The sequence below is a fragment of the Poromitra crassiceps genome, assembly GCF_964638095.1.
Source record: "Poromitra crassiceps genome assembly, chromosome: 2".
NCBI classification, from domain to species: Eukaryota; Metazoa; Chordata; class Actinopteri; order Beryciformes; family Melamphaidae; genus Poromitra; species Poromitra crassiceps.
The window spans coordinates 81100645-81122963 of NC_139624.1; the positions used below are offsets into that span (position 1 = coordinate 81100645).

The window sequence follows — 22319 nt, forward strand, 5'->3', positions numbered from 1 at the left end:
GTTAGCAATAGCATTCAGTTAATCAATGCCTAATGACAGCCAGATTCCATGTTAAACTTTAAAACAGAAAAACGGAAAAACGTTTAGCAAAAAAAAAAAAAAAAAAAAAAAACTTTTTTTTTTTTTTTTTTTTTTTTAATGGGGGGGCCAGTTTGTTGAATGGGGGGGCCCGGCCCGGTCAGGCCCGCCCCTAGCGCCGGGCCTGGCTGTCACACACACACCAGGATGCACTGTAGAGGCAGACAGCCAGGATGCACACTAGGAAACTCCAAATAGAAATGTATTTGACTTGTCCAGATATCACATCTGTGAAAACGCATGAGTTGTGATAATAGCCGGAAAGTGATCCTGGAATAGTTTCCTCAATACAGGAATAACTTTTATTAAGCTTGCTCCTAAATAAAACCTCCTCCTAAGTGAAACAATTACATTATTATTGACCACTTTATCGGAGGCCCCTTGCTGGGTCAAAGCAAGGAGCCTTGTGGTCCCTAGTCCCCATTTTTAGAACTGCTGCTCTAGCCGATCGAACAAGTGAATAAAATAACAAATTCACAAGTCTAATCCATAGTAATATGAAATGCTATCATGATTATTATGTCATTTCAGTTGTAAAATAGCAAACTGAATGAATGCAGTGTTTCCTTGCTTTAAATACATGGTCCTGTTTTAAAATATATTACCGGTATCTATCTATCTATCTATCTATCTATCTATCTATCTATCTATCTATCTATCTATCTATCTATCTATCTATCTATCTATCTATCTATCTATCTATCTATCTATCTATCTATCTATCTATCTATCTATCTATCTATCTATCTATCTATCTATCTATCTATGGATTACGTTATCTCTCATTCACTGATGCAATCTAATGGTAGAATGAAGAAACATGAATTGGGGTCTTCTGTGTTTTCATTGGCTAAATGTAGAGCCCATCAAATTGTGGTGGGCGGGAGTAGAGCGCTTTAAGCCAATCAGGTCAGTCGCACGCTGCACTGCATCTGACAGTCTCAAAAATGGCGTTGAAGGAGCTATCATCGCTGGAGAAGTACTTGGGACTGAAAAAGCCTAACAAGTACAGTACTCAGGGGGACAAAAAGGTGACACGGCCGCGTAGTGTCGCGGCGTTGACTCTTGGCTTTTAACCGCTATTTGATTTGAAAAGAAACTAGCAAAAGCTATTCAAATGAGCACATGATAGCTAGCTTACTACTGCTAGCCACTCAGTCCAGTATGTCGTTATGGCAGATCTTACTTAGCCAGTTGTAGCTGTGGGATGTCTCTCTTGTGTTGCCAGCCCATCAGCTAGGCTTACCCAACGTAATGTTATATCTTAGCAGGAGCATAATGTTGCCAGCTATCTTATTTCCACAAGTCAGCATAATGGAAATAGCTCCATGCCATGTTTTCTTTCGTATGTCCCTCCACACAACATACTGTCATGAAGAGGGTGGAGTGTGAGCCATTGCTGTCTGTATTCAATCCATATTGAAACGTTTCCACACTATAGTGTGAGCTTTTCACCCATATCAAGATCTGTGGAGGCTGGTGACTGAAAAGGTTGAGGGCAGAGAGAAAAAGCTTCTAAGTGTGCTGGACCCAAGCCAAAACGACCTACTATTTAAGGAGGGAGAGGATCCTCTGACCAGCTTCCCCTGAACGATAAATATACACTTAATCTTCATTTAGTTCGTCTTGTATATCAGGTGAAATGTTGCCAACTACTGTTGGCTACACATGAGACACACCCCCTCCAGGGCAAACACCTGCAACTGAAGCAGTATTTACCCTCAGGCTCTTTCTATGTTCGTCTCAGGACTTCACGGTAGTAAGAGCCCTCTCATGGACCATGCGATTTTCGTTAGACAATCTGTTGGGCATTAAACATACCTTATTTCTGCACTTTGAAGTCACAGGTAGGGTCGGGTGGGGCAAACTAATTATATCGGAAGCCTAGTTGCGGGGAAAAGTGAACGGTGGTGGTCTATTTAAAATGAATTGCAGAATGTATGTAGAAGCCAAAATGATGCCTGTTTCCAGGCAAACTGTGTTTGCTGTGTTGTCTTTAAAAAAAGAACAACTGCTCACTTTTCCCCGCAACTAGGCTTCCGATATAATTAGTTTGCCCCACCCGACCCTACCTGTGACTTCAAAGTGCAGAAATAAGGTGAGTTTAATGGCTCAAAATGACACAACAGTGCACCCATAATCAATAGCCTTCTCTTGGACATTTTTTTTATTTTTATCATTTTATTATCTTATCTGTTTGTGTGTATTGCTTTTATTCGGTGTATGTATTGTTATCCCTTGTGTATATATTTTTTATCCCTTGTGCATTTTATTATATTGCTTTTTTATTCCCGTATTCTGTATTTATCTTGTAGTTTTTAGTTGTTTATGTCCCGAGGACTGCGGGTGAAAATTAGCTTCGGCTAACCCTGGCACCGTTGTCACATATGGATGATTCTGTACGTGTATAACTGTCTTATTAATGTGCATTTCCTGTCTAAATAAACAATAAAGTGAAGTAAAGTTAATGCCCAACACAGATTGTCTAACGAAAATCGCATGGTCCATGAGAGGGCTCTTACTACCGTGAAGTCCTGAGACGAACATAGAAAGAGCCTGAGGGTAAAAGCAGTATGTGCCTTGTACAGGACAGGTAAAACAGATGCAGTGTTTAATGTGAATGAAATGAAACAAAATCCACATCCCAGATGCTCTTGCCAATCATATTTACTTTCTTTCAAATTCAAATTTGCTTTATTTATGTATCATTAAGAATATTGCCAAAGCATCAAGCATCAATCCTCTCTCTCATTCCCTGTCTCCCTCCAGGTACCTGTCTTACAGAGTAATAATGGTCCTCCACTGGTGGGGTTAGTGACCATCGCCTGTCGCCTGGTAAAAGAGGCCAGGCGAGCGGAGCTGCTTGGCGAGTCAGCAGAGCAGAGGGCCATGGTGCAGCAGTGGCTGGAGTACAGAGTCACCAAACTGGACGGCTGTACCAAGGAAGACATCAAAACCATTCTGAAGGTAGTTTGAGGGGGGAAGGGGAAGACCTGTCTGTTGTGCTGGGGGGAAATCGCTATGCATTGTGGATTGGGAAGACGGGTCTGTCTTGAGAAAGGGAAACCACAGTCTCTGTCCACTGACTATCCGGCTACTGAGCTCTTGAGGGTGAGGGTTGAAAATTGCCATATTTTATAGATGCAGCTCGCCCGCTACACGGGCTCGCAGAAGCAGCTTGGCCGCTGCGCGACCTCGCCCGCAGCTCGGCTGCTGCATGGCCTCGCCTGCTGTATTGGCATGTGCAGCGCACAATTGCTCAACTTCCAATCACTGATGATATCACTCACTGATCACATCACAATTGCTCGAGTGACCATCACTGATCAATCACATCATGGAGTGCTCGAGTGACATCACTCAGCGCACAATTGCCCAACGTCGCATCACTGATGACGTCAGTCATAGACATGACATCACAATTGCTCGAGTGACATCACTGATGATGCCATAGACATTGTGTCAGTGACATCATTACTAGGGATGCCGACGACTAGTCGGTCAAACGTTTAAACGCCAACTCCCTCACTAGTCGGCACGAAAAATACTAGTCGGTTAAACGATAATAAACGATAATTAAATTATCATAATAATAAACAATGCAAGTGGTCGCTGTTGCGTCTTTACCAGCCACTACTGTATATAGCCCCCCTCCTCTACTGTCCGGATGTAAACAAACCAGACATGTGTTAGTGGGAGTGGAGCAGATTGGCTGTAACGTAGTGGAAAGGAGCGGAAGGGAGATGGCTTCTCATAAAGCCAGCGCAGTTTGGCAGTATTTTGATCCAGTAAATGAAAATATGGTTGTATGTAGGCAGTGTCAGATAAAACTGGCATATAACGTTAACCACTCGACCAACATTCAGCACAGGCTGCGTCCACATGCAAGGACATGTGGACGCTATGGCATTGCTAACACGTTAGCCACACAAGCTAACCCATTAGCCACACAAGATAACAGGCAATGAATGGGCCGTTCCTTGACTGCACAAGATGCTTCCACTCAACTCTGCTGAACGCAAAGGCTTCCGAAAGTTAAATGGAATATATTTAGCCTGAATACACGGCGCTGGGGTGAGTTGTTGATGCAATGTTCATAAGCGCAAGATGTTCAGAATATCGACGATTATGACGAACGTAATTAACGGTTTCAAATGGCTCTTAAATACACACAATAATTTCTCTGACATTTTAACCGTATTAAATTGCGCTATTTTTGTGAGTGTTTTCTTACTTATGCCATGTCGCCATTAAAATTTCCATTTAAATGTCAGGAAAATTAGTCGCCACCGGCATCCCTAATCATTTCTGACCAAAATCATCATCACAAAAGTACACAAGTAGAGCGCTTTAATGTGCCTCACGCCAGTCAGTGTGAAATGGATTACCAGCCACTGGTCTGCTGGATGCTAGGCGCCTCTTGGCACTGTCAGCAGTGCGTGTGTGTGTGTGTTGAGGAGTCATGCTGTTCAGCAGCATGTTATCTGGACAGGCCTCTTAAATATTGTAATGGTGTCACTTCCAAAAGGAAGTGGCCCTGAGCGTCACAGCTCTGCTGCCTGGTAGCCTCCTGTCCTGCTGGGTCAGCTGTGTTCCTAACGTTCCTCTTTCAGTCATACCAGTCATCTCCTATTAATTCAACCAGGGATCAAACCTGAGGCTTCTTCAACTTCTTCACCCCAGGATCCAAATAAGAAATTCTGAGGTTTTCCATGCTGGAACTGAAGTAAACATACTGTACATGTTTGTTTGTTTGTCACTCGTGTTGTGTGAGGGGACACAAGAAACAGGCCGTTTTGGGCCTGAACCCACAGTTGGCAGGAGGCTGGCTAAAGTCTACCACTCTATCTTCAGCTAATGAGACCAAACACAACTTAGTGGCTTTTTATTATGTATGTACCTCTGAAAGGAAAACCGTATAATTATAAAGCAATGCAATTGCAATTGCAAAGCAATGCAATTGTAATAGGTTTCTTGGAGAACTATTTCAATCCATTCATTTCTGTCTGACTTTGCTTCTCCAGCCTGAACCAAACCTTCAGTCAAACAGCAAATAACTTGATAGACCTCTCCCACACTTTTTGGTATTTATTTGGTGTTCGGGAGATCCGGCAGGAGCTGGCTGGGTGTATGGCAGTCAGGACCTGGCTGGGTGTAAGGCAGCCAGAGGAGCCGGAGTCATTCCAATCTGTCACGAGGCCTCTGGCTTCCTGGCAGAAGGGGCCAACCACTCGTTAACGCTCCAACCTGCTACCTTGGGCCCTCGAGGACCTAGCCTAGGTAAACCCAGCCACCACGTGACCTGCTCTCTCAGTTCCCAGTCACTAATAGTGACTGAGAACAGGTCTGAGAGCAGGTCACGTGGGGGATGGGTTCACCCAGGCTATCGAGGACCTTCCTCCTCAGGTTGGTTAGTGGAGGAGTGTTCTTGGCTGTTGGGTGAAACAGCCAATAATTCATTGCTAGCATGCATTGGCTTAGACGTGGAGGTCTCACCACCTAACCCGCTCACGATCTGGATGGTCTTGTCGGTGAGCACCTCATGCGGTCTCTTCGTCTATGGAGTAGAAGTTTGGATCTGGAGAATCATCTCCGAGGGATTGGTCGGTCTCGTCTACTGGACTAATACTTTGTGCTTTGTGGCTTGCTGTTTCTGCCATAGTTGGTTGAATGGAATGAACTTGTCCATCTTGTTGAACTCGTCGATAGATAACTTCGTACTGTCGTGCGCTTGCTGATATAATGATCGTTGATAGCACATATGACATCACCGCTGATGTCATAACATCATCGGCTCTGATGATGTCATCGGCGAGACGTCACATCTGATGATGTCATAGGTCATTTGTGTTCCCATGGTGATGGCATCGGTGATGATGTCATTGTTCGCTGCCACGGTTCCCATTGTGATGACATCGGTGGTGGTGATGTCATCATCCGTGATAGTTCTAAGAAGCTGGCTGGATTCTGAGGCCCAGGATGGGCCCCTGAGGGGGGCTTTCCCGCCTCGAATCGGCATTGACGCGGGAACAACATTATTCTCTCTAATTCTGTGATGAATGTTGTCATTATCATCTCACTGTGTACTGAAGTTTAGGGCGCACGTGTTGTTGAGTTTGGGGAGCAGAGGGGCAGGTAGAGATGAACCCAGGTTTGGAGCTCCATGTGCTGTGTGGGGGAGGCGGTGGAACTGCCTCTCCTCTCCTGCTCGACTGGGCTTCAGCTCCATGGCTGTAGGCTAAGAAAGCCAAGGATCTGATTGTGAAGGGGAGGAAGTCTGCAGTCTTCATGCCTTGTTTGGCATCACCCACTCTTGCCGCACAATAGCTCCATTTGCCCCCAAGATGCTCTGTGTGTGTGTGTGTGTGTGTGTGTGTGTGTGTGTGTGTGTGTGTGTGTGTGTGTGTGTGTGTGTAATGTACAAGTGCTAAGATGGTCCCATCCCTTGGGACCAGCATTTCCGCACACGACTCAGCACGTACACACACAGAGTGAAGAACACACATCATGCTTCTAAACTTCAGGCCAGCTTCATTAGATTCACAGGCGAGTGTTGTAGTCATTTGGTATAGAGACACTGCGTAACGCGTCATCATGCAGTGTCTCTATAGGAGTAAACAAATAGCTTGTTTTGTATGGCATCTGTGCTAAGTGGCCAGTCATGGGGAGAGATGCCATACCCCCTCAGGTTACATATTATTCCTATCCACATAGCACAGCACACACACACACACACACACACACACACACACACACACACACACACACACACACACACACACACACACGTTACACACACACGCAAGCTAGTATCCACACTCCTATACCTCACGCACCCTCAGATATATAGGTTAACGAACCCCCCCACCCCCATTCCCCCTTTGGGTCTGACAGTCTGGAGGGACAACTTTAGGTTAAAATGGAATAGCGTATTACATAAAATTAAGTTTTCTATTGACGAACTGGAGATCCACTTTATTTATCCTTTGTTTTTCAAAGCAACATAAAAGAGTCAGTCTGTCCAGTGATTTCACAAAACATCCCAATCCCATGCGCTAAATAAGGCATGTTAGGAGCAAAGATAACACACACAACCTCTGTTAATGGGGAGCATTCACCAGGGATTCACATGACTTTGATTTTCTTTCCTACCATGAGTATAATTGATTCCTTCATAAGGATTTTTGATATATTGTACATAAAACAACTTAATTGCTTAGACTATTTTCCCAACAGTATCAAAAGCAGCAGTTAGCATTATATGGTTGATGTGGAAGTATCAAACTCAAACACTACTACTATAAGTTGTGCAAGCCTTTGTATATTATGTTGTGTCTGTGATTATAATTCAAGAACAATACATGAAACTCCATAGTTACCCCACTGGTTTCCCCTATAGAGCCGATGAACTGATCAGTGTTTAGAGCGCCTTGCTACATACATTTGCATATTATTGAAGAGGAACTGGTTTTCTTCAAACTACTATAACTCCTTTATGCTTCAAGATATAAATGTATGTATTTGCTAACTTATGCATTAAGTAGCATAAACAATGTTTCCATTAGCATAACCGATTATCGCAAGCAGCTCAAGTGTCAATTGTTACAGTTTTTGCAGTACGTGTGATGCCGTGTACTGAATAGATCCACCTTGTTTTCCATGTTGTTCATTCCAGGAGCTCAACCTCTACCTACAAGACAAGGTCTACATGTCTGGACACCAGTTCACTTTAGCCGATCCTCTCATGTACTATGGAATTCATCCACTCATAGTAAGTCACCCTCTCTCCTACTTACCTTCAGGGATCAAAAATGATTTGGATATTCCAATGATAATATGCAGCAAACTATCAGGTGACTGTAACGTGTCAGTGTCACTGAAAAGTCTACTGAGTTTCACCTGATACTCATAATAGTGTGAAGAGTAGTCAATCAGTGTTTCCCATACATAAAGGAATTTGTGGCGGGCCGCCACAATAATATTTGGACCGCCACAAAATGATGTTGACCAAAAAAAAAAAAAAATTTTTTTTTTTTTTTTTTTTTTACAGTGCACCTGAACGCAACATGCAAGATATCCGCTGAATAAGTGTCCAATAAATGTTCATGTCATTCTGGCCAATACTTCTGTTATAGCATTTCAGTCTGGAATATGGAATATCTTTCAAAAATCTATGATTTAGCTGCTAAATTGTCAAATACCGCCATCTGCTCGCTACCCAGGCACTTATCTATGTACTTAACCTAACTAACTTAACCTAACTAACTATCAGGTGTGCACAACATTGTCAGCCTAAACTCCGGCTGACACCCCAAAAACCTACAATCCGCTACAGAAAAATGTATATTGTTTGTTTATTAACTGGCCCCTCGCCTTCTATCATTTCACGAAAGTGGCAAAGCAAGTTGAGTATCCCTGACCTATAGGGAGAAATTTAGTTTGTCATTGTAAACCCACAGCACAGTAATGATGACATGTTCTTACTTAGATCTAGCCTTTTAATTTTGCTCTTAAAGGATGGGTTTTCCGTGGGGGATATGAATATATATTAAATCTCACGCCCCTAAGGTTTTCGAATCCGTTGAAATTTTTGAAAATGGTTGTTTACAACCAGAGATATCAAGCATCTCTCACATTATTTCCATGTCGCTCTGACGCAAAACGCGTCGGAGCGACACTCCCCGCCTTGCGGAAGTCGTGCACCTATGAACTACAACTGTTGTGAGCCATGGTCCCGCCTCTAGAGGTCCTCCACGCCCCTTCAGAGGTCTGAAGAAAAACAAAAAGGCAGCCATCTTTTTCAACCGCATAGCCTCCTGTAGCTAATATTAGCTTTCCATAGTTCCTTGCAAACTAACCCCATCTCGGGGAACGGAAGCACGTACCGACACGGGACTGGCGGCATTGGAAAGCTCGTCAAATTTTACATCTAGTAGTAGGTGGGTTGAAGTAACGAAATCAACGCTGAGCAATGTACCCGTTTTTACACATTTTTACAGAAAATAGTTACAACATCAGATGCGCGTAACTCCTACGAAAATGCCTTAAAATGCATGAATTTTTTTTTATGAAGACATCTTCCGACATATATACTTCAGTTTAAATTTGGTGCAATTTGGAGGCAATTTTATTTTCGATTTATTTTCGATTTATTTCTTCTTCTCTCCATGTATTATTGTCGAAGCCTTCTCCTTCTTCTTCTTTGAGTTTTATGGCGGTTGGCAAACATATATGTGCATTACCGCCACCTACTGGAGTTTGATATCAGCCAAATGGCTGAGGGGTGGGCATGGAAACGAAGGCCACGCGAGCCCAGTGCATTGTGGGAAATGTAGTATTTCGAGTCCCCGCACCCGCACCTCCCCCCCACCACCCCCCACACACACAGAGTGGATTTCGGTTGATATCTCTGTGAGTAAACCTCCAATTTCAAAAATTTCAACGGATTCGAAAACCTTAGGGGCGTGAGATTTAATATATATTCATATCCCCCACGGAAAACCCATCCTTTAAGCTTTCTCAAAGTACACCAAATTCATGCATTTTACTTTAAAATGTTTAAAAAAATCTTGCGGGGGGGCATGCCCCCGCATCTGTTCAGAATTTAATGACTTACACAAAACCTTTGAGAAAAACCATGACGGGATTTTCCCACAGTTTTTGTCATAAAATGTACAGAATACACAATTAGACCAGTCATATGGCTAAAGGGAACCAAGAGCAACTTAACAATAAACACAGAAATGATAAGCACAGCCCCACTCCTCCTCAAAGAAATACAGTGATGTGGCACAGTGATGTCTTAAGCCCCAGAAGTTTGTTACGCCTTCTGTGCTCAAATTAAAAGTGAATTGAGAAACGGAAGGAAGGACTGAGAGGGAGGGAGGGAGGGAGGGAGAGATCACATGTTAGCAGAGATGGAAGGTTGCCGCCCGCCACCAGGCAAACAGGACGGGAGTCACTTTGCTTTGCTATCAGTGTGGTTTTGACCCCCAGGACAAGAGCTCAGCTACTGTAGCCCAGCCCTTAAACCACAGCCTGTCCTGATGTTCACTTGATGGAAATGAACACGGCACAGACATGAAACCCGTCTGACAGCAGAATGCTTTCAGGGTGCTCTCTGTCTGTGTGGGCCATTTCCACATCTCACTTAATGGCACTAATAAGAATGTTACCGAGGGATGTTCTCATACAGTTTCTTATTGTGCTAGTTGCATGCATACTGTAATAAAACAATAGTGTGTGTGTGTGTGGGTGTGGGTGTGGGTGTGGGTGTGTGTCAGTAGCGTAGCCAGACTCGGCTCATTGGGTGTGCCACAGAAAGCCAGGGTGTGCCAGGGGGGGGACCATTTGGTGGCGGCCGCGAGGCCGCCGGCAAAAAAATTTTGGGTCTTTTCAAACCAGATTTAGAGGAATATTTGTGTGTTGTTTGCTCCTTTTCGCACTCATTATTAGCAGGTAGAAGCAGTCAATTAAATTGTATTTTTTGGCAACATGTAAAACCACTTTGTTTAGTATCTCAAAAAAGTCTCACCTACTTTTTCCAATGAGTGTTCTAGTCGGGAAAGAACGCAAATTTGGTTGGCATGTTCGTGTGGACCCGTATATTATTAGAAATCTGAGACGCATGCAGATGCATGACTGAAAAGTCTCCTGGCTAACGTTAAATGCGAAGGGACACGCCCCAACATCTTCACTGTGCGTGGCGTGCATTAGAAAGTGCGTTTCACAGTGATACATGGGGGCTGCTAGTACTGTTAACGCTAGTTAGATAGTACAGTAGTGTGGCAGTCTCTAATATGCTACCGCCGTTCATTCCCCCAAAAGCACACACAACAGCGCTAGAAACAATCACATACATGTTGTGACTTGTGTACTCACCATGCGATCATCAAATAATAATCCAAAGTACGCGAAACTGTCATTTTCAAAGTAAATCCATAGCGAGAGGAACCAGCAAGAGTGGTTCCAAGAGGGTTACCTCTCTGCAACGAAAATCACTTCCTTGTTTGCCTGAGACGCATGGGTACACATGCGTCTCAGGCAAACAAGGAAGTGATTTTCGTTGCAGATGGGAACGCTCTTTGCTACTTATTTTCTCTATGGATTTACTTGCAGGCGGACAGTTGGACACAGTGCATGACAGCGTTGACATGTGTTTTGCCGACAAAACAAAACACTTTTTTTACCCCATTTTTTTGGGTGCGCCAGTGGCCTGTCTGGGTGGCATTTGCACCCGTGGCTACGCGCATGGTGTGTGTGTGTGTGTGTGTGTGTGTGTGTGTGTGTGTGTGTGTGAGGGTGGGGGGGGGGTGTGGGTGTGTGTGTGTGTAGGGGGGATCTCTTCCCCTTTCTGTCTTGTGGGACATACTCAAGAATAGTTCCTAAACCATGCTGATAAGGATTTTGATTTACTTTATTTTTATTTGACCTTTATTCAACCAGGTTAAAAAATATATATTTGAGAACCAGTTCTCATTTAGGATGACCTGGCCAAGAGGCCTCAGCAAGATTAGATCAAATAAACACAGAATAACACTTAAAATAACACACAAAACAATACGTGGGTACATAAGAGACAACAAAGGCAAGGTAAATAAAATGGAACGAAGATCGATCACCACTGACTGTGCACGATAAGAGGACAGTTAACTGGGCATGCTTCGTGGATCTTATAACAGGAGAGCGAGGACAGGGCAGGTCAGCAGGTACAGCAGTCAACTATGACCAGTGGGCTGTACCACCAATGTTGTATAAGAAGATCCAGGATCTGTCCCTTGATCTGGTTTGGCTAAACCAGATAATTGCCATCTAGCTGGTTTGGATTTTAGTTAACTCGTACTACGATTGTAGTTCGCCACTCGTTAAGTGGAACCAGGTTTTTCTAATCAAGCTGAGAGCTCGTGCACATGAAAATGCCTGTGCACAGGAGCTCGTGCCCGCAAAAGAGGCGTGGTTTTTAACAACTGCCAATCACAATGCAATATGGACTGCTCCAACTTCTACAGCGCCAGACACGCCTATTTCCTCATTCATTCAAAGCGCAAATCGTGAAGCTTTACTACTGTGTCAGAATCAAAATCCGCATTGGATATTATTAGTCTGTTCCCAAATGACTGTCTAAAGTTATCACTTTTATTCACATCAGTAATTTCTTTGAAGAGCGGTTTCTGCCTCCCACGTACTGTAGGCTATCTACAGCAGCTCAATTCACCCTCTCAATAAACTCAATATAACCTGCATGTCTATTTCCAAAATCCGTAGGTGTTTTTAGACCATTTAGGCTCAATGAATAATAATGATCTCATGATGTGTTTGGTCACACTAAAATTAAAAAAGGCTGCTGAACTGAATCGACACGGTACGTGCGGGCATAGATTTCATCTATAAGAAATAGCCTATTTTGTGGTCACATATAGGCTATTGGCAGCAGAGTCGCATATCTCCATATTTCATACAATGACTATGCTGGAAATAATATGAAGTTCAATTACATCATACAGGCCAAAAGCAACACAGTTGCAGCTGCAAAATGCAGGAGTAGCCTAGATATGAATCATCTGTGTGCAGGCGATCCCATATTAAATTGCTTAGATAGTAGTAGGCTATTCTGACATGTATGACTATGTCCAACCCAACGTCAGCCTCAGCTCCATTGCGCACACGGCACCGTGCGCTTTGGAGACGTTTACTGTATGTAACCTTTTTATGCCGGTTTAGTGATATTTCTCCACTCAACATTCAGCTGCAATCGATCGGCGGGGTCCAACAACGTATCTACTTGAGAGCACAAAAATTAATATATAAAAACATATTCCAAAGTGGTAAGTAGGGCTTAATTTAAATGTAGCCTGCAACAAGTGCAAGGCTAATCAGTCCTCGATTAATTCAACAGGAGCCATTTTTTTTCTTTTTTCTTTTTCTTTTCTTTTGAATGCAATGTATTTTTCATATGGGGACCATATGAATGGCGACTCGCTGATTCCAGAGAGCTGATTGGTAAGCAGGTGGGTCTTTCATGGGTTTTGATCTTATCCTCTGAACTTAACCTGCTACAAAGCAGGTTAGCCGTAGAGCAGGGGTGGCCAAACTTTTTTGGTTGTGGGCCGCATACAGAAAAATATAAGGAGTCGCAGGCCAAACAATATTAAGCACGGCAGTTTTCGCAGAAAAAAATTGGGCCAGAAAACCCTTGTGCCCCCATCAAAAAAAAAATCCTGTGCCAACAGGTTGACAGAGATAATTGAACATAACATTAGTATTAAACATTCATTCAGTATTAAAAATGTTTAAAAATAAATTGACCAGGTCAGGGTACTCAAGTATAACCCATTTTCAATGGTTTTAAATTGAAAAAACGAAATGGGGGAATTCGTTTTTTCATTTTCGTTTTCCGTTTTAAACTTTAAAACAGAAAAACGTTTTTAGCAAAAACAAATATATATATATTTTTTTTTGCTAAGTTCATGGCGAGCCACTTAACACATTCACTGCCAGACGTTTTTTTTTTTTACTGTAGTTAGCTTCTGCCAGAGGGTTTTTTTGAGGATTCTGGCTCATCTTTCAAGACCCGAGGATTCTTTTCTGCTAAGATTTTGTGAACACACAATATCTCAAAAGAACTAATAGAATGTGTGCTTTCTCTGTCTAAAAGAGTTAGTTTGTAGAGTTAGTAGTTATGTAAGCATTAGCAGTTGAATACAGCATGGTTTCAGCGTCAGAAAAATTATTCAGAGATAAACGGCTTTTTGTGAAATTCGATAGAACAGTCACTTTAACCATTCATTTTTGGCATCAGTAAGAGTCAGACATCTAAACAATAGTTTTGAACAGTAATTTCCTCCATAACAGCAGGAAACCCCCCTCTGCTTCCAACTCCTCCCTCCGTGGGCGTTCTTCTTGGCTGCAGCGGCCGTCACAAGCTTGTCACCAGTCTCACTGCTTTGCTGCTGCTGCTGCCTGTCTGCGCGGCCGCTGTTTGAGGAAGTCTGGATGGACTCGCTCGCTTCTTGAAGTTTTGGTTGAGAGAAGCTTTTGCGATTCTGGTCATATTTATGCTGCGTGTTTCAAAGTGTGTTCCACCTGTAATCTATTATGCAAATTTGCAATCCCGCATCGCCAGCAATCAGCGCGAAAACGAAAGCGTTTTCCCCCATCCATTTTCATGAGAATGGCTGCTTTTTGCTTGCCTTCCTCTAGTCAGGAGAGCACTGTCGCCACTTAGTGGCTCGGTGGAATGGGTTGTAAACGTTCGGTGGCTCCAATAATTATATAAGAGATGTAAAAGGGTTAGATGCACATCCCACGGTCAAAAAAAAAAAAATCATTTTTTTGACGTATTAATACGCCATTGGCAGTCAACCGTTGGATTATTTTTGACGTATTAATACGTCATTGGCAGTGAACGTGTTAAAAACGGGCAGCGGGCCGCAGTTGGCCCGTGGGCCGCAGTTTGGCCACCCCTGCCGTAGAGCATAAGTTGCTATGGTGATCTATCTCAGTAAGAAGTTAACTAGCGTCGTGGTACGGCAAACCTAGGGTTAAACCTGAAGTTACCTCGCTAAGCCGCTAATCTTGCTTCGTGGTACACCCCACTGATGCAAGTTGTGTTTGAACGTGTTGAGTGATGTGAGAGCTGTGCTTTGTAGTGAGTTCCACTCATTTGCAGCAGCAAAACGGAAGTTAGTTACGGCCAAAGATAGTACGCTCATAGTAGTGTAGTACCTTTGGAATTTTCTTTGGTATTGGGACAATCTTGGTTTGTGTTTTTGCAAGATATCTTGTTGTTGTTGTTATTATTTATTATTATTTTCAGGTAGCCTTTCTTGACAGCTAAATGAAACATAGGTAATCTTTCTATTAAATTAAAGGACTAGAAATATATATTCAAGTTTATTCATTTAGAAAAAAAAGAAATTGTTTCATTGGATAAAATAGTCAAACATGGCCCATCTTCAGTATATAAAATGGATTTGCCAATGTCAGCGGCACCGTCGTTCAGCTGAGTGCTTAATGCTTTTCCTGACAGTGGGCTGAACCTCTCTCCTTCCCTCTCTTGCCTAGGTGGACTTGACCGTCCAGGAGAAAGAGAAGTACGCAAACGTGACGAGGTGGTTTGACCACATCCAGCACTACCCCAGCGTCCGGCACCATCTGCCCCCCGTGGTGGTCCTCAGAAACAGAGTTTACACCAGCGGACACCACTGAGACCTGATGTGACCCCAACCTGACCCAACTCTCCTGTCTTCTGGGCCAGCCCAGACCTTGGCAAAAATGCACCCCTAAAATCCAGGAATGTGTCGGCTCGTCTTCATGGTTTTTGGACATATTCACTTCTGCTTCCCTGATGTTATCCTGGTCACGCTCCTGAAAATCATTTCAAATATTTGAAGGGCCTGGGCTACACCTGAAGCTCATTTATTTGACTTTACACCTTTTATTTAAGCAGCCCGCTCAATGGAGAACAAGGACTTGTGCACGATGGCCGCCTAGCAGTTTTACTTACAGTACCAGGTACCAAAATAAAATGTAGCTCACTGCACGTTTTTTTATTTTATTTTATTTTATTTTATTTTATTTTATTTTGAATGCTTTTATGCTATTGGCTGTTGATCTTACAAAGGGTTGGGAGTGCAAGTGAGAAGTGGGAGGCGTGAACTTGTCTTTGTACCCCATCAACCACCCAATTACACTATCTCCAAGATTTGTTGGTATCTGACCCTCCTACACCAAACTGGGGAGCAATGATGTCAGACAGTTGCATTGGTGTTGTCTTTCTGTTTTGTGTTGGAAGTTTGTGGGACTTGTGGATGTGTACATTTGTTGTTTTTGAGGTTGTACGGGTAGCGGTGAAGGTATTGGCAAGTGCTGCTAGCTTGAGGAAAAGGGTTGTCTATAAGTGGCAACAGGTTTGCATACCTGTCCGCGATTGTCTCTTTTTTCCCCCATGATCTGAGCCTTGAACATGGAATGACTATTAAAAGTATGAAGAAGCCTCGTTAAGGAGTTATTTTGTTGGACAGTACATTAAGAAACCCCCTCGTCATACCATATCGATGCATTTTCTCATGTTACATTTTCTCACAAGTGCAGTTTGTCCAGTGTGGTTGCTGGTTCCATACAATAACCCCATAATGATCACAGTTCAGTCCACATCGCTGTGCCAACACTGCCAACTCCCTGCCTTCATCAGAATCAGAATCAGAATCAGAAGCTCATCAATCTAGTCGGGCTCTCTCGTCTCTCATCAGAGGTTGTGGTGCTGGGGTTTTTTCTCTCTAGGTCACTGGTTCCCAACCTTAGGGTCGCGACCCTAAGGAATTCAAATAGGGTCACCTGGAATAAAAAAAATAAAAAATAAAAATACACCACACACAATTACTACCGAAGATGATTAGGGTCACTTGCGATTTTTTGTTTGTTCTGAGTTTAAAGCCTATGCGATGCGATGAGTGGTAATTGCAGGTGAGATCCAAACAGTTTTGCATTATGTGACATTACTAATGTCACATAATGTCACTATATACTGCAAAGGCTTCCATCAATGGACCATAGCCTCAATCAACATTGTGAGTGACTCACTATATATTTTTTTAGATGAAAACCTTTGAGATGATCACTTTAAATCAGGATTCTGAGAATAAAGTCAGAATTCCGAGTTACTGTCAGAATTTTTTGGAAAAAAGTCAGAATTTTTAGATTAAAGTCAGAATTCTCAGATTAAAGTCAGAATTCTGCAGGAAAAAAGAAGCATACTATATACTGGCGATGTCACTGATGATATTATCGATGGTGTACTGGAATTTGAATGTCTCAGGTCCCTAGATTTTTGTGACATCAAAGTAGGGTCACGAGCCAAAGAAGGTTGGGAAGCCCTGCTCTAGGTGTTTTTGACACTGCGAGTCAAAATCATTTCCAACCGGACACAGTTTCACCGTGTCCGTCTGTGTTGCTGCTCATGTCCCCGCGCTCTCTCGCCACCAGCTGAGTTGAGCGTCAGCCCCAGAGTCAGAGATCAGAGTGAGGCTCCGATCAGGCCCCGCCACTGTTGATGCTGCAGGCCAGAGAGAGGGCAGCGGGCTCACCAGCTGCCACACAGAGCCGGCCAGAGCCCAGGCCCCTGGGCGACAGGCAGCCACTGTGTGTCACTTCAACCCCTGGCTATGTTCCCACAGGGCTGCTGGAGAGAGGGCACCCAGAGAAAAAGAGCACCAGAGGCCAGGGGATCCTCTAGTGACACGTGAACGATGCTTCAGAAGAAGAAGGCTTTTCTGCTGCTGACTGTGCGCTTGCCGTTAGAAGCATTAGCCGGGGAAATCGCTAGATGTTGAAAATGATTTTGTCTCAGAATGGCTCAGTGGTGGCAGAGTCTGTCTGGCTTTGTCTCTGACTTATATGGCAGTAATGATAAATTGACGACTTTTTTATGCAATGGTCGTGTGAAGAATAGGGGAAATGACAGTATCGTGAAACAAAAACTTTGAACTCTGAGACAGACTAAACTTTGCTCTAGACTAAAACCTCCTTTCAATGGGGAATTATTATTGAACTGTAGGTTGTAGTGTAGGACTATGCATGATTCATATCTTTGATACCAGATGTTTTTTTGTCTTTGCATCAATCTTTGCTGACAGTTACATGTTGTTTTTATTTCCACCATGATTTCACTTTCACTTGATGATTTCATGATTTCACTTTCACTTTCACTTTCCCAGCAGGCTTTGTCTTGTCATGCCTGCCTCTTGCTTGAAGCTGCAGTGGTTTTGTTATCTTGATGTCACCATGAGCATCATCCTGTGCTAATAAATCAAAGGGAAACAGATGATGGATCTGATATCATGACTTCTGACCTCTCTTCTGAAAAAATGTTTTGCATCCTTTTCGAATTCACTAAGAATTTGTTTTGAGATAAAATGACAAAAAGTCCAAGCTACTGTTTACTAAATGCCTTGAAGACAATGTTCTGTGTGGCAAGTGTGAAGTTGTGAAGAGAGAAAGAGCTTGCAGTCATTTGAGCTTCCTTGTGACTCGATATGAGAGCTAATGGTGTGCTCTACTGTTAAAGAAGCCCTTATCTGCTTGAGGTTTATTTTGTTGGAATGCTGATTCAAAGAGAAGTGTAGCATCAGATAGTTGTGCTTATTTGTGTGCCTCCCCCAGGGGGGGCTCCAAATAGTTTCAGGGGAGGCTCAGTTAATGTAAGTGAAAAAAATATTAGTTATTACATTAGTTATCAAATGAAAGGAGAGCACAGAGAATAGCATAACATTTGTGTGATTTGGTTAAAGGGAGAGTTCAGAGATACCATAATTTTGGGGAATTTGACTGTTTTTCCCACTCTGAGTCAGAAACAAATACATGCCTTTAATCTGAAGTATGTCAAACAGCAATATCAGGCTATCTTGTCTCAATTGTTGAATGTAAATAATATAAATTATTATACATAATATGATCAATTATAAATAATAATCACGATCCCATAGTGAATTTAGAGAAACTGAGGTAACGTTAAGCAAGCAAACGAGGGGTCTTTGTCCCCAAGCTTTGTCTGAGGGGAGGCCCACAGTCTCAGACTTTGAAAACCCCTGGTTTAAATCATCAAGACTGGCCTCCAAAATCCATTCAAAATTATGTTATTTGTGATGATGTTACGATCCTTTTCGAGATTATGTGAAAGCCTAAAATGCCTGTATTGTTATATGGATGCCAACAGTACATGTTTAGGCAAAACTGTACTTCACACATGGGGTCAGAACACCAGTGAGCACATCTTTTGTAAGCGTTAAAAAAAAATGGGCAAAATAAAATGTTAAAGGACCCAAGCACATTCTATACGAAACACGATAGATCTAGGTCACTATTGACAGCAGGGCCGGTTCCAGAACAAGATGACTAGGGGTGCATCCTAGATAGGAAGGGGTGCAGATGCCCGGCCAAAGGCCGGGCCCATTCGGGTGGCCAGCCAAAGGCTGGCCGCCCGAAAAATTTGACATGTTATTTTACTAAAAATAATGCATTTGACCATCATTTCAAGTAGAATGATACCACCCAAGCAAGAATATTTCAAGTGTTTCAAGTGCTTTACTGAAATATTTGGACCATATAATGATAATACAATTATCTCAACCTTAAAAGGTTACATATAGGTGCCAAAAAGCCATAAAATCACATCAAAGAACAAAGAAAAACAACAACTATAATTCAAGTTTAAACAGTAAGTGTGCAGCTGTAGCATTTATTAAAAAAAATAAAAGAAAAGTTTTTTTTTTTTTTACTTTTCAACTGAGCATGCAGACAATTAAAATAAGGGTGCAATGCATGCTTTTGCACCCCCGTAGAACCGGGCCTGATTGACAGAATTGTACAAAATTGGTAGATTTATAATATTTTGGATTAGATTTATTTGCAGCGTAAAAACAAAACAAAGGGGCAGATTGTGCAGATGAGATTCAGAAAACCCCTACAGGCTTCTAGTAGGAATTCCACCTCAATAGCATAAACTAATACAAAAGTAATGTAATCCAAAACAAAAAAAACAATCAAGCACAAAAGCAAATATAATGTAAGCAGCAAAATCAAGCAAAAATAATAAAATAAAATAATAAGATTAGGCTGTGTGTGTGTGTGTGTGTGTGCGTGTGCGTGCGTGCGCTAAGTGTGCTTAGATGAATGGGTGTGTGTGTATACTGTACATCAGTGTGTAGACGTGCATGCGAGTGAGTGTGCGAGCACGTTCCGAAGCACACTAGTGTTCACAGTCTCCTTACAGAAGACAGAGAGAGAGACAGTTAAATATGATCAGTTTGTATAGTTAAGTTTGGTTCAACAGAACGTCCTAAGTCTATATTTTAAGTTGTGTAGACAAGTGCAATTTGACTATGACTGTTCCATAACTGAGCTCTATGTCTGTAGAGGATTGACTGTTCCATAACTGAGCTCTATGTCTATAGAGGATTGGCAGAGCCCAGTACAGAATAATGGGAGGTGTAACCATGTGGCATGTCTCGTGTTATAGTTGTGTACATCACCATTCACCTGGAAAAAATGCTTTACAAGGCAAGTGCAGCGAAGCAGGCTGATGCAAAATGTTGAAGATAAAAACACAAGTTTTGGTATTTATGTAAAAAAAATAGTTAGGATCTTGAGCTGGTTGAAGATATTGCTTGAGTGTGGCAATTCTACAATACATTTTTTGCAAGGTATAAAGCTTACAAAGGCGGGTGGGGTAGCTCCCCAAATTACATTGTAATATGAGTTATGGATATATTAAGCTATAATAAAGAGTTAATAGACACTTCTGATGAACCAAACATCGGAATTTGCCGAATTATGTAAGGATGTAAGCGTAGCATGTGTCATTCATTTCAGGGTGGATTTGAGCTTACTATTGTGGATAAAGAGTCCATTGAATGAGACGGGGACGTCACTGTGGCATTGATTACATTTTATGAGCGTTTTAAAAGTCTCTGTTGTCGTCTTCAAAGCCCTTCCACAAACTCTAGAATACACTAATGATGATATCAGTCATTTATTTCATGTGTGGCTCGCTGGCTGTTGCTAGACTCAAAATGTCAGTGTGTCGTGAGGTCTCGCAGTCAGGTTCCTCCATGATCAAACTGCAGTGCCGTGAAAGCCAGACGCAGGGATGAGGCCACAGCAGGTAACCCAGAACAGAAGCACCAATTAGAGGCGACCCTCTCACCGACTTGTGAAGTGGAGAGGAGCCAGGCTCCACAGGGAGGCCATTCACCACGGGCCTGGATCCAAACCATGAGACCCCCCTGAACCACCGACTGTGACCCTCAAGTCCCAGCGGGCAATTGAACATGCAATTTAGCCCGCCTCCTGGTGAGGGAGGGTCAAAGGTCAATAAGGTGGGTTTATCGTCATGATCCACGATGACTCCATCTCTCACTTGTGATTAGCTCTCTCTCTCTCTCTCTCTCTTTGCAGCTGATGGTGGGAGGGCAGAGGGCAAGAAAGGTGAGAAGATCAGCCCTCAGGACTTGTTGGAGAATATGACACCTCGGCAGTCTCGACCGTTCACTCTAAACTAGTGAACGGTGTTGCAGGTTCAACCTCATGAGATGCTTGTGTATAGATTATGGAGCCTAGAACCTTTTTCCATGTAGCCTACATGTATGCTTTATGGATGATGCAAAATGCCCAAATTTGGAGGTGCAATGCACACACTCCATAAGATCTCTAGACTCATTGGGACCATGATATGATTAGGACATATAAACATCTGACCAGTACAATCACTATCCCGTTGTATGCAGCCAAAAGCTGCAGGGTTTCATTTCAAGAAGTAGCAGGTGCCACCATCTTAGCTTTGTGACCGTTTAGGGTACCCATGTCACCTCATCATCATCACCCGACACCTCTGTCAGTTGTAGTTACTGCATTAGATGGACCACCCTCAGCATCCATCCACCCAACAACAAACACTGAGGCACCCAACCATCAGCAGCCTCAGGATCGGGGAGAGGTAGAGACATAAAAAACTAGTGCTGACTGATGCGGTAAAAGGAAACAATAAACACCATGTGGTGGTGAGCGCAGCCTTCTCCTTGTTCTTCATCCTTCTGTTCTTCTGGAGGAGCAGAGGTGTTTGTGTGAAATTTTGATACAGTTCCAAGGTGTGTGCATGTACTGTATGTGCGCTTGTCACAAGCTTCAGGGAAGACAGTACAGTAACAGTAACATACTGTACCATCTTTGTATTGTTTGGTTTTGGTATGGTTACCACTGCTGAAAGGAAACTATATCAACTTTGGTCCAAAATATGAAAATCGAAGATATATTGTTACGGTAACATCTCGTCAGGGCGTATATGAGCTCTTGGGGTTAGATTAACTGTCAGGCATGAGCTGTTATGTTACCGTCATGTTATTCGGGAACAGTCATTGTTTAGTCATGAGCAGTCATTGTTTACTTTAGCTGTCAATCCAGCCATGTGTTTGAATGTAATGTGAGTAAAGGTATTGGCTGCCGGCTAGGTGGGCGGACCTAACCACCAATCAAGCGAACACTGTTCAGGTGCGCTTGAGAGCCAATTGAGAGCCCTAGTGCGAAGCAGGGAGCCATGTTCGGCTGCGGGAGAAGGCAGCGTGGACTCATTGAGCAGAAATTGTTCCAAGAAGCTTGGATACTAGTCTCGGGGGGAAAGGAGTATTATGTTGGTAAAAGCAGGAAGTCATTTGCAACCGGTGGGCTTGCTGTGTCGAGACAGAAACCTT

General features: G+C 42.9%; 1 protein-coding gene across 1 annotated transcript; it reads left to right on the top strand.

Annotated features, from left to right (window-relative positions):
* Positions 1 to 1025: 1025 nt before the first annotated feature.
* Positions 1026 to 16395, top strand: eef1e1 (eukaryotic translation elongation factor 1 epsilon 1; the record flags this gene model as incomplete). Its single annotated transcript, XM_083632284.1, has 4 exons — positions 1026 to 1109; positions 2848 to 3045; positions 7754 to 7849; positions 15142 to 16395. The coding sequence occupies 4 exons, from the start codon at positions 1026 to 1028 to the stop codon at positions 15283 to 15285; spliced, it is 522 nt and encodes a 173-aa protein (XP_083488410.1). The 3' UTR covers positions 15286 to 16395.
* Between the last annotated feature and the right edge of the window lie 5924 nt (positions 16396 to 22319).